The sequence below is a fragment of the Arachis stenosperma genome, chromosome 6, assembly GCF_014773155.1.
Source record: "Arachis stenosperma cultivar V10309 chromosome 6, arast.V10309.gnm1.PFL2, whole genome shotgun sequence".
NCBI classification, from domain to species: domain Eukaryota; kingdom Viridiplantae; phylum Streptophyta; class Magnoliopsida; order Fabales; family Fabaceae; genus Arachis; species Arachis stenosperma.
The window spans coordinates 129065997-129079033 of record NC_080382.1 but is presented as its reverse complement, the minus strand read 5'-3'; the positions used below and the strand labels follow the sequence as shown (position 1 = coordinate 129079033).

At 37.9% G+C, this 13037-nt stretch overlaps 2 protein-coding genes across 2 annotated transcripts; both read right to left on the bottom strand.

The window, feature by feature from the left end:
* Positions 1–3439: 3439 nt before the first annotated feature.
* On the bottom strand, positions 3440–4915 carry LOC130934607 (protein FAR1-RELATED SEQUENCE 5-like). Its single transcript, XM_057864163.1, has one exon. The coding sequence runs from the start codon at positions 4913–4915 to the stop codon at positions 3440–3442; it is 1476 nt and encodes a 491-aa protein (XP_057720146.1).
* Positions 4916–9070: 4155 nt separating this feature from the next.
* On the bottom strand, positions 9071–10337 carry LOC130933152 (TLC domain-containing protein At5g14285). Its single transcript, XM_057862690.1, has one exon. It carries the CDS (start codon positions 9960–9962, stop codon positions 9219–9221), a length of 744 nt encoding a protein of 247 aa, XP_057718673.1. The 5' UTR covers positions 9963–10337; the 3' UTR covers positions 9071–9218.
* Between the last annotated feature and the right edge of the window lie 2700 nt (positions 10338–13037).

Below are 13037 nucleotides of genomic sequence, written 5' to 3'. Positions count from 1 at the left end.
CGGGATCGTGCTCAAGCGGAAGCAAGGAAGATTGGCATGATGCGCATGGTGAGTATCTATTTTTAATTCCCAACTATTGAATTGCATCCCTATTCTTTTTTATGTTGACGCTAGGTTCTTGTTCCCTGTCCTACTCTTGCTGTAAATCTAGGTGTTGTACCTTGAAGGGCTGACACTGGGATGGTCCTGGCTCACCGGCAACGGCTCCATTCGATCCAGGTTTTCTACGTTCGAGTTCGAAGAGCCTGAAGTGCCCCAGCAAGATCGGAAATTGTGAGCTACCAATACACAATCCACATGCCGCTCACATGCATACATGACTCAACAAATACTTGTGCCGCAACTCAGAGTAAAGGTGGCTTCTCATTTGGAATATAAACTAACTTGTGTTTTCTGTGACTGTGCAACAGAATGGACTGCGACGTGTGGGTGGCACAGTGGATGATTAGGGAGCATCTGTGGCAGGATTAAAATGTCCAGGTATTTTCCTCTGTAAGTAGTCCATGTCATGATCGGTTTGGCCCTCATTCACCACTTGTGTTTGTCGGATTCGGTTTTCCTACATTATAGAACGTCAGCAATGCAACGCGTATGCGCTTGGCAGTAGATCTGGTGATGAAGTCGCACAACGACATGGCCAGCGACGTCCTTGCCAAAGTCGTTGCTCACTGGCAGGTGGACGCCACATAGCCATCGGCTTTCAATAGGTCACGATCTTATACTGTGTGTATCCTTTTTTTGGTGCAGCTGCAACAAGCGTGTGGCCACTTGGGAACAACGTCAATCCCCATGTTAGGTTCAGATTTGGGTTGTATACATCACTTTTAAAAGTTGAATGACCAATTTCTCTTTTGAAACTCTTAGGCTCTTGGCTTGGCACAGAAAATGTAGTTCCACTTCCGAATTCTGTTACGTGTCTCGGCCAATAGATTAAGTGCCTTTGAAGCCGTGCAAGACTTATAGCACCATTTTGTATGAAGAGATTATGTAACTCTTGCCATGCTCTTTTGAATGATTGGCAATTTGGAACACTTTTAGCTACGTGTAGATAACAAAAAGGGAATTTAGTGTTAAGCTTACAACGACAACGATGTTTAAATACATATGGTTAAAAAAAAATAGGTACCCTAAAATAATATGGAACAGCAACAGCAATTATTTTATTAACTTTACTCTATTTTTTTGTTTTTACATTAAAATAACTATTATTTTCGAATTTCAATAATTTATTTAGTTTTTTATATCCATATACTATTATAGTCTACAAGTGTTTACTGAGAAATAATATTAAGAGATTTTATATAATTAGGAAAAGAAAAAATAAGTTAATAATTTTTGCTTACAAAGAACCATAATTACGTTAAGAATGAGTGAGTTTAGAACTAGAATTACCATAATTTAAATGAAAGTATATTATTTGCTGAAAGGTATGTATATATATATATATATATATATATATATATATATATATATATATATTTTAATTTGCGCATATGTTGGTAACAAACAAGTTAATATGGTGGTTGTGACTAAAATTCCTCTCCTTGAGGAGGGGGTTGGAACCCTCTCTTTTTCATTTTGGTAACTTGGTATAAAGGAAAAAAAAATGTTATTGCTGGCCCATCAGTCCTAGTACTTACAATTGGCCTTAATGCAACAAACATGGCCTTATGTGCATGTTCTTGGCAACCCAAACATTTCTATGAGGCTCTGTCTGGACAGAAAATAAAAAGGGCAAACTAAACCTCGACTAATGCTGTGTTTTATCTACCAGCAATAAGAGAATCTCCACCAACTCATGGTGTAACACTTCATTCTCCTCATTTACGTCAATGTGAATTAGTTACAATAAATCAGACCAACTCATGGTGTAACACTTCATTCTCCTCATTAACGTCATCGTGAATTACTTACAACAAATCAAAATAACAGATCACGCACTCTATACCAATATGTAGGGATAATCTAGCTACATAAGAAGTATTCGGTACGTGATCCCACCGCTTGAGTTCATGTTCCATGCGTGGAAAATCCACCCTGCCTCTTGATTGAGGAGCAACGACCCAAAACATTCTGTTCGACACCACAACGCGTATGGTTTAGTTGACAAATCAGACATGCTCATAAATCAAAATAGAAAAAACTGGAGTAGATGTTAGGATAACCCGCTTACCTGGATCAGCCACCGTTCAAACAAGTCCTCATTCGTTGCCCTCGTCGGAGTCGACATACTAGCGTGGCCTTCGTGCGGCGGCTGTTCATTTTGGTGTCCGGAGCAAGGTTGGGATGAATAGAATTGCTGGATGTGTTGGCCTCTAAGGAAGAAGTTTCCTCCACTTTCCCTGACATCGAACGGAGCATGACAACATGGACTACGTCTCCGAGTCACCATGGAGGATGTACTCACAGCTGAGCTAGACATGTTATTGAGACTAGCTTCACCGTGAGGCGAGGTACGATCCTGCAAGTATAAAGGCCGTTATAGAATTTATTCAGAATATAATCCGCTAGGCAAAAAAGTGATATCATTACTTAACTTCAGCAAGTAGGAAACAACACAGCCTCCCATGTACACTTAAAAAGAGTTAATATTTCAACGTTAACTCTCTTACTTGCCGCAGCATACTCCACAGTTCTAATCACGACACAGTTAAACAAATGAAAGGTTCCCGGACTACAACTTCACATGTTCATGTAACATTGCATCCACCAGACACGGACGCCGTTATACTACTGAAACAGGTATACCAATGAACGCTATAAACCCATCAACAACACGAGTACATGCAAAATGACATTCTAACCCATCAGAATGACGTTTAATGTCCTCAAGACTAATCCACCTACCCAATTATTATTCGCTGCGGCAAACCCAAGGTTCAAACAACTCCAATTCCTGACAAATAACATCTCAAACGGTCTTCTAACCAAGTGAATAACATTCAATATACTCAAAACTAAGCCACCAACCAAATCATGTCACACTAAAACAAGGCTAAGGTCTACGGCATGATATGATCCACGAAACTAATCTCACGATTGCACACAAACGTGCAACCCGAGAAGCAAACCATTTATGTAGGCAAGTTACTGGATAAAATTACCTCGTACGCATCACCGAGCTCCGTTGGAAGCGACACTGAAGCAGCTGCAAGACCGTGCTACGAACCGTTGCCAAACATCGGTGAGACCGGAGTACCAGCGCCTGACACACCTGGTGCACACTTCCCACTGCATGTCCTCTTCGTATGCGCTGGAATGTCACATTTGGTGCAGCAACGTCTCTTCCCTCGGACGTCAGGTTGAATGCTTGGCTTGAATTCCTTCGTCCTCTTTAGGGCACCTTTTGTTCTTTCCACAACCGGGTCCTTCATCCCGCACCACGCTGACATCCCTGGTTGACCGCCTGCTCTCTCATAAACTCTATGACGTAGCTTTTCTATGAGACTCGTGATGCTTTCCCTAGCGAGTTCAAAGTCTTTAGCCTCCTCGAACCAAGTTTCGCGACAAATCTTATGGCCGGACAAAGTGCACCATACCTAAGCATGCGACCCTCATGTTCGTGTATCCTAGTAACCGGCATCCGTCTGGAATCCTTTGCATCCTTGCACCATTTTCTCCTTATAAGACTGTCTGGTATTTGTTCCAAACCCTCGTATTTCATCACGCAGAATATGTGACGACATGGAATACCCTCGCTATTCCACATCGAACAGTCGCACACAATTTTCTTGTCATCCGGGTCGAACAAAACCTTGTGTATCCTACCAGGAGCACCCATCCTTGAAAATTTGTAGACAACCGTTGTGCTAATGATGTCTCTCCCATGAAATAGCAAGGTCGCAACATCCTTAATTTGTTTCTTCACCTCTCTAAAAACTGTCCGTGTATACAGTTTTGATGCAAAAAGCTCAATAGAGTCAAGCCCGGTATTTAACACGGAGATATAGTACGTAGAATAGAACTGCGTCGTGACTTCATTGTTTCGATAATCATTTACAACGTGATCAAAGCTGTGCACCAGCTCCAAAATGCTATCAGTGGATTTCAGGAAAACCTTTATATATGCATTAATCCCCTCACATATGGAGGTTGTCTTGTATCCCGCACAGAACGTGCCTCGGAGATATGTTGTTGCCCAACTTTCTTTGACTGCGTATGTGCTTTGGACCCAACTATTATTTTGTAGGCCCAGTGACTCCACCACCATCTTCCAATATTCCTCAAAGTCCTCCACCTCGAAGTTTGCATAGATAGCCTTCTTAAAGACCTTTCGGAATTCAGTATCCTTAACCCTCTGCACATAGTTTTTCTCTAGGTGCCATCCACACACCTGGTGCCTAGCTGCCGGGAACACCTCCGCAATGGCTGCGCGCATCGCTTTATCCCCATCTGTGACAATGACACATGGCGTTTTCTCTCTCATTACGTCAACAAGAATTAACAGCAGCCACCAATAACTACGAATTTCCTCATCTTCCAATAGAGCAAATCCAAAAATGGTTGTCTGTTTGTGGTGATTTGACCCTGAGAACACTACAAGCGGTTTCTTGTACTTATTAGACCGATACGTCGAATCAAAAGCCAGAACATCACCAAATATCTGATAGTCTGACATCATCTCACCATCGGCCCAGAAAAGGCTCCCCAGCCGATTATCGGCAGTTCGGGTGTAACGCGCGATTGTCATCATGTCGGCATTGGCCTTGCTCTCCAAGTAACTGATCGTTGCGGCAGCATCGCCATCACTGATTCGGGCAAGCCTTTGCCCATGTACGTAATTATAAAAATCACGCTTTGTAAATCGCAGCATTCCATACCCTCCAGATTGACCAGCCATGTAAGCCATTATCTTCGACGTTGGTATCCCAAACTGCTTCATGCTATCAACTTGCGCTTTGTCACCATTACTCATCTTCTGATGGCTAGGTAGGAGGTGGGAAAACATGGCCAGATCAAGCTCGTGGTTGTGCTAATCGAAGATGGTCCTAACCTTCCACAACTGTGTTGCACATCATAGTAAATCTTCAACTTCGCCTTGCAATTGGTTCGACTCTCCAACCTCTCCTCCCTAACTCGCTCAAGACGGTCATAGTACTTAGAATGTCTTGTGTCTTGTCGGTGGCAGAAAAAGTCTCTCCTGACCAAAACCCCATCAACACGCCTCACACCGCCCTTGCGGACCCCAAATCCACTCATTCTAGCAAACTCCTTGTATGCAAGATAGGCATCCTCCTCCCCAGCAAACTCTCTGCCCAAGAAATCCTCTGCGACAACTGGACGATTGTCCCCATCATCCCCTGTATTACTGGCACCACCTGAGAAATTACCATTTTATCTTCTCTGTGACCTGTTGGGTCACCTTCCTGACCACTTCCACCCTCACCACCTTCATCCTTGTCACCTTCTTTATCACTAGCATAATAACGGCCACAATATCCATCAGAGTTGTTCTTATCCGAGTCTTCCGCTTCGGCTCCGAACATCCTATTGAAATCCATCGGATTTATGGTTCACAGTTATAGCCTAAAAACCTGAAAGCATGCAACAAGTTACTGTCAATCACTCCACCCATGAAAGTTTAAGTCAAATTATGGTGAAGATTTTAAAAAGCCAACCAACCATGCACACACACCACTGTAACGGACAACACCCGAATGTCTCATGTACAATCAACTACATCATAAGACCGGGACATCCGTTTCCCTCAGGATGAGATCTTCCCTTCAAATCTCAACATTGTGGAGGTTAACATGGCACTTAATAAATTCAAATCTCACACTAAACCCTCCAACAACCACTCTAGACCACTATTTGCAAGCACGACTACAGAAATTGTTCTTCTAATAGCGATTGCCACCGGGAAAAGTTCACAAAATATTTGCACACAACTTATTCACCCTACCATCTCTCACAAGTTGGCCTCAACGGAGCAAAGAGATACAACTTGTGTATGACCAAGAACTGCAACAGAGCTAAAGAACTCAAACCTGAATAGTTGGGAGCACAATCGCCGGCCATACCTCTAAATCAGACGACACTGCGGGCGCAAAACACCCCTTAGCCTGGGGAGCTCGAGCAAGGAACCAGACCTACCATGGGCTTTAAATCACACGCACCCACGTTCAACACTAGACACAATGGCCGCAACACACCTTCACTGCGGGGAGACTAGTACACCAGTCTCCATGGTGACCGCGACACGGTGTCCAGACCTGCGCATCTGCCGGCAGCAACGACCACTCTTCAAATTCGGGAAGCAAACGCGACAGTTGGGTTTGCTACGTACAAAGTGGGTGGGGCGTTTTGCGAAATTAGGGCTATAGAGTGTTTCCCCGACCATCCTCGACAAGCTAAACAATTCATCTCTTATCCTACACTAACCCATCAATATTTTTTTGGAAATTGGCCCAAAAACCTTTTTCTTCCAAAGTCCACAGCAACAATGACCCACCCATCAATCCATCCCTCATTCCATATCTCTCTCTAATGAATAGTATCGGCTAGGCTCCCCCCTTCTAAGCCTTCTAAGCCTACAACAAATCCCACACCCTGAAAGCCTGTTCCGCTATAAACCGAACATCACACGTGTCGTCCCTCCAGGCACAAAAAACAAAATCTTTGTACACCTTCTCCAACTTTCATCTGTACACTAGAGCGTCCCTCCACTCTTATGTCTATATTTCTTTGTTTTTCAACTGACTCTAGTATCCGTACGTGAGTGTTCCACTTTTCTTTTTACGACTTTGTTTAAACCTCCTTTCAAGGTTCCTCGTTATTAATTAATTTCAATTGTTACTATATGTATATTTTATTTTAGAGGTCGTAATACCTCACCACCTCTGTTTTATGAACTTAAGCATAAAGCTTTGTGTGGTAGGGTGTTACATTATAGTATCAGAGCAATTCGTTCCTGTAGAGTCTAGGGAATGCACTGACTATGTTTCTGAGCATACTCTGGGTGTGTGTACATGTTATTTAGGATGTTTGCTTAACATATATAGCATAAATGTTCATGAGCATACTTTTGGAGATTCAAAGCACTAGAATTGAGATATTAAGATCAATCACCTTAATATCGATTGTTCGATGTGGATAAGACCCAAAGGGCGCCTCGTGGACGCAAGTGAGGTGATACGGTTGACTATAGGGTTGCTGCTATGCAGGCTATTGCTGACGGGTTGAGACAACAAGCTAGAAACGGTTATAGAGGTGGTAATGGACTTGTTGGTGGAGACTACCAAGAGATTAGAACTCGTGCAGCTGAACAAATGGTCGATGACGTTTAGTTAGAAAGGTACAGGGATTCAAGGAGGTTATGGTGGAAGCGAGTGAAGGATTAAGTCTTTAGTGGTTTATATTTAGAGTGACGTTGCGGAAGCACGATAATTTTGAAGATCCAGCCTTATATCGTTGAATTGTAGGTAGAATTCAATATGTCACTTTGACATACCCAGAAATTGCCTTTGCTATGAACAAAGTTAATCAATTTATGCATGCTCTTAAACTTCATCATTGGAAGGTGGTTAAACGCATACCGCGTTATCTATCAAGTAAGATTGATCATGGCATACAGTTCACCAAATCTTCTTACCTTCGCCTTCTTGTGGTTGCAAATGCGGATTGGACCACCGATCTTGATGATAGGCGCTCAACCAGTGGCTATTGCATCTTCCTTGGCACAAATCCTATCTTCTGGAGTAGTAGAAAGCAACAAGTGGTGAGTCGTTCTTCTATAGAAGCTAGGTATCATTGCTTGACAGACACGGCAGCTGAACTTGCTTGGATTCAAAAGCTGCTTTGTGAACTAAAAGTGTCGTCTCCAGTTGCTCCAACCTTGTTTTGTGACAACCTTGAAACTGTTCTATTGGTCGCCAATCCAGTTTTGCATAGTAAGACTAAGCACTTTAAAGTTGATCTTCATTTTGTGAGAGATCGAAGTTAAGTAAGGCAAACTACACATGGTTCATATCCCTTCTCATGCTCAGATTGCAGATATAATGACAAAGCCCATTCTTGAATCTTCTTTCATCAAATTCATGGACAAACTAAGGGTGTTTCCAAATCCCACCCTTAATTTGAGGGGGAGTATAGATAAGTGTAATGATTTAGGTAAATTAGAACCAAAATTTATGAGAATTTAAGACAATCAAGTATTATTGTAATTTTTTAATTTTATTTAATTAAAAAAAAAAACTAAGAAATGTATAGTAAGGGAAAAAAATAATGTCGTTTGGGTCTTTGGGCCATTGAAATGTTGATCTATTCTAAGTATCCACCTTGTATGTCCTTAACTATGCTTTGGGATTATTATTTACTGCTAAATTCAAAAAATATAAATAGTTAATTAGAAGACTCCAAGAAACAACAACACTTATTCTTAAAATAGGGAAATATTGTTCCTAGATGAATATTGTCAAAATTAATTTTGGTTATAAATTTTTGGTTACAGATCATATATGAGAATTCTATTTTTTTTTTTTGTTTAATAAGACTTAGGTACACTGTATCTAACCCATAAAATTTTAAAGGTGTCAAAAGATAAAAGTTGTGATAAAGAACAAAATCTGAGTCCAAATATAAATGTCCAAACCAATTAATAAATTCATTGACAGAAAAAGACCAACTAACGAATCATGTGGACAAAAAGAGAAAAAAAAAAGTCCAATTTATTTACTTCAAAATAATTATTAATAGTTAAAAAAATTCCTATTAACAATTTTAATCAGCTGACATAACACACTTTGTTTCGCAAAAAGTTTCTAGTCATTTTTGCTGCATGTCAGCAGCCAATTGTCTCCTGCCAAGGACTTGTGACATTTGCAAATTTCTAGGTGTGTAAATATTTCGCCTACTTCTACACCATAACAAGAAATATCCTCTGCTCCGAAGGAGGCGTTGGATTAGTACTTATTAGTTTCCAGTTTTCACATCTTCTCGAGTGGCAGGGCATCATTTCAATTGTGGTATTTGCAGTGCTCGGTGAAGCATTTGAAAACTGTAATATCATTAAAATTACATGCCACCACTAAAAATGCAAAGCCAAGGGTTCCCTCTATGAATACCACACCAACAAAGAAAAACATAGCAGAGTAAAACAGCAATGCAGAGTTATAGAATTTGTCAATGCAATCAATAAATTAGACTTAAAATTGTTACAATAATTAAAACTATAAAAGCACAACAGGACTAATCCTAAAAATTCATAACCAACACTACTATCTAATCTTCTCTTGTAATTTCCTTGTCCTCTCTCTGTAAAGCTCAACCCAAAGATTCCAAATCCACAAGATGCTAACAGCAATTGCCATCAAAACAACCGCCACCCAAGAAACCCAAATCCACCTCGGAACCAAACCATCACCATGCTCGCCCGCATAGAACACAACCATCTCATAAACAAAGTAAGGTCCGGCGAATCCCCTCACCACCGAATACAGAGCATAAAACGGCGGCGAAAGCGCCTCGTACACCTTCGCCGCAAACGGATCCTCCTTCCGACGCGCACCGGCCAGCGTCCAGGCGTTCTGGCACGCGCTGGTGACCTCGGCGAGAAGAAGCAAGAAAAGCACAGCGAAGGCGCCGTGGGAAACCACATGGCGACACGTGGCAACGACAAATAGAGTGGCGAGGTGGTGCGCGATGAAGAGAACGTCGCTTGGGAAGAACACGAGGTAGTGGAGGAGATCCATGAGGAAGTATGCGATGCTGTAGTCTAGAACTAGCTTCTGGAAGGCGGTGTTTGCGGCGGCGAAGCCACGGTTGGGGTCGGAGAGGATGGCGGCGGAGGCGAGAAGTACGGCGGGAGTGCCGTGGAAGAAGGATATGAGGCAGCTGGATGCTTCGGGTCGGATCTTAGGGCTCCAGTTGCGGAAAATTAGGAAGTAGCCAATGAGATAGATAGCGAGGAACATTGTAAAGAATGGAAGCACCGCATAGGATTCAAACCCTAGGGTTGCCATTGTTCTTCCAAGTGTCTGATTGTAACAACAAAATAAGAGTAACACTGAACCTTTTTTTTTTTTATTAATTGGAATATTCCGAGGTTCTTATTGTGTGGGAGAGTGTGGTGCGTGTAAGATATTTTTTCGTTGCTTAAATAACGACGGTGGAGTGAAGTGGTGAGCGTTGGTTTGGGGAAGAGGGGAAAAATAATTGCAAATTGCTGAGGTTTGAGATTGAGTGTGGACAAGAACAATGTGTTTCTGTAAAAGAGTGGGAAGGAAAGTTGGAATAATCGAGAATCGATGTATCCAGAGCTAATAAGATCAAAGGGAGATGAGTAGATGACTGATGATTGTGGCACTGGGTTTCGGTTTCTTCTTGGGCTCTGGAAACCTATATTTAAGCCCCTGCTTATATACTGTTAAGACTGTTCTATCTTTTCTAGTGATTTTATTCAATTTTTATTTCACAAAAATTGAAAGGGAAATTATCTTTTATCATATCCTTTTATGATAAATTTACGTATTATTTATTTATGTATTAATTTTGATGTATTGTTAATATAAAATAATTTTATATGTGTATTTAATTAGGTAAGACTACTTCAATAAAGTAACTACTATTTATATTAGTTGTGTGAATGAAAAAATGGATCATTTTCATTTTTTTTAAAATTTGAGAGAATAAAGTGTAATTTCTCACCTTTAATTTTATAAGTGGGACTAAATATAAATAGAAGAAAGAGAGCAATTAAGGATGAGATTAAATACTGGACACCATCCAATTTTTTCTACGTTTTACACAAATAATACATTAAAATTAATTTTTTTTATATATTTTTATAAATGTGAAAGATTATGTTTGAATTGATTTCTAACAGATTAAATCATGGTATCATTTATACTCTTACAAAAATATACAATTTGATAAATACTTGAATAATTTTAGAAAAAATTTAATGTATTTTTCAAAATTTATTTTTGTCCAAATTTTAATTATAAATTAAATTGATTAGAGATGTGATGATTTTATTATGTGTTAAAAGTATATATAATAAATTTAGAATTTAATTTTGATTCACTGATTGTTTAAAACATTTTACACAGTCCTCTAATCACATTTGTTCGTTTTGGATAATCATTTATGCAGTTAATACAAGAGATAATTATTTTTATTGATGTGATATTAATTAAATGTATGTATGTAGAAGATAATTATCCTCTATTTTTTTGAAGATACTTAAATAATTGCCTTGAATTTATTGCATAATTTAATAGGTCAATGATTATTCTTAGCAACTTATTAACTTAATTGTCACTATTTCAAAATTAATTACTTAAGTTTTATTTTTAAAAGTACATTAATAATGTCATTGTTTTTTAATAAAATAAAAAATATACATTTTCATTGTATTCAGACCTTTATATTTTCTAGAGTTACTTTATAGTCCAATCAAAATTGAATAATTTAGGGTTTTTCTTTTACCTAAATCAATTTTTTGGTTTTTCTTTATTATACGAATTCAGTGGCATATTGATAATATATATATATATATATATAAACAAAATAAAAGGTGGCATTTAAATAACTAGCTCTAACAATAGTGGCAATCAAGTCGATGAGTCCAAGTTTAGCCACACAAATAAGCTAAAATTCTTATTAATCCCATTAATGTATACAATTCCAGGGTAACTAAGGGAAAAGTGACTAGTTCCTTTAGATTTTAGAAAAACCCTTTCAAACCCTTTCACATACATTTGAACGCCTAAAGCACGTGGTGAGGTAGATGAATTCATGAGGATGGTTTCGAAATCATTGAAGGAGACATGATTGTACGATATCATTTTAGATGGAAATAGTAAAAATTGTGCTGCCAACTCCCAACATATTCAATGCAATCCACCCATTCCCTTCATACCATTGACATCTAGTGTTGCCTCATGTCTCTTCCCTTTGCGAGGGTGATACTTAAATTACCTAACTTATTTTTGTAAGTAAAAGATAAAATGTATAAAATAAAAATAAAATATTTAAAATTTATTAAATATTATTTTTTTATCTTTTTTAGTAAGTTAGTTACCATATTTTAGTCACCATAGTATTCACCTCACATTAAATGCTGTGTTTGAAGCGCTGGAATCTTGGAAAACAGAGTAAACGATTAAGAAAGAAAAAAAATACTAGAATACTTAGATGAATTGGTCCTCCATCAAATAACACTAGGGCAATAAGATTCTTATCTTATTATCAGTTAGATAATGTCATTATTATGTCTTATTATATATTATTTTTGTATTAAAATCTTTTATATATAAATTTTTCTTGATCACTTTATGTATGGTATAAGTTTTATGGATGTTTTTTTTATCTCCTTATATTTTTAAATTATTTGACGAAATTCTACTATCTTTTTAAATATGTTTGTTCTTTGTTGTCTATTACTCTAATTCTATATAATATAATTGATCTGATAGTAATACCATAAAATTTAAGTTTAATTACTCTGTTAGTTTTTATAATTTTATAAAATTCTGAATCAAGTCTTTATATATATTTTTTTAATTGAGTCTCTATATTAAATTTTTTTTAATTAGGTCTTTCTTATCAGTAATTGACTTAATTTTATGAAAACCCAACTAAAAAAAATTAGTACAGGAATCCAAATAAAAAAAATGTAAAGACTCAATTAAAAAAATTTGGTGTAAGAACTTAATTAAAAAAAAGTACATAAATTTAACTAAAAATTTTACAAAACTATAAAGAACAACAAAATAATTAAACTTAAAATTTACCTTTAAATTTTAAAGATATTTTTTGTTTTATATAAATCCATCCGTATTTAACTATTTTGAACAACTCAACTGAATAATGTAGTATATATCTTCCTCAATTTCTCTACTTTGCTTAATAATATATCCAAAATACTTAAATCACTCTACATGTGATATAGTATTTTTTTTCAATTTTCAATTATAAATAAATATTAAATAAATTGACTGTATATAAAATCCAATAAAATAAACCCCAAGCTTTAACGTTGGCTTAGCATTTCATCAAAAGGCTAATAACAAAACAACCTTGATTACCAAAAG

Excerpts from the sequence above, each read along its gene's own strand:
- LOC130934607 (XM_057864163.1), bottom strand. The coding sequence starts at position 4,915 with ATGAGTAATGGTGACAAAGCGCAAGTTGATAGCATGAAGCAGTTTGGG.
- LOC130933152 (XM_057862690.1), bottom strand. The coding sequence starts at position 9,962 with ATGGCAACCCTAGGGTTTGAATCCTATGCGGTGCTTCCATTCTTTACA.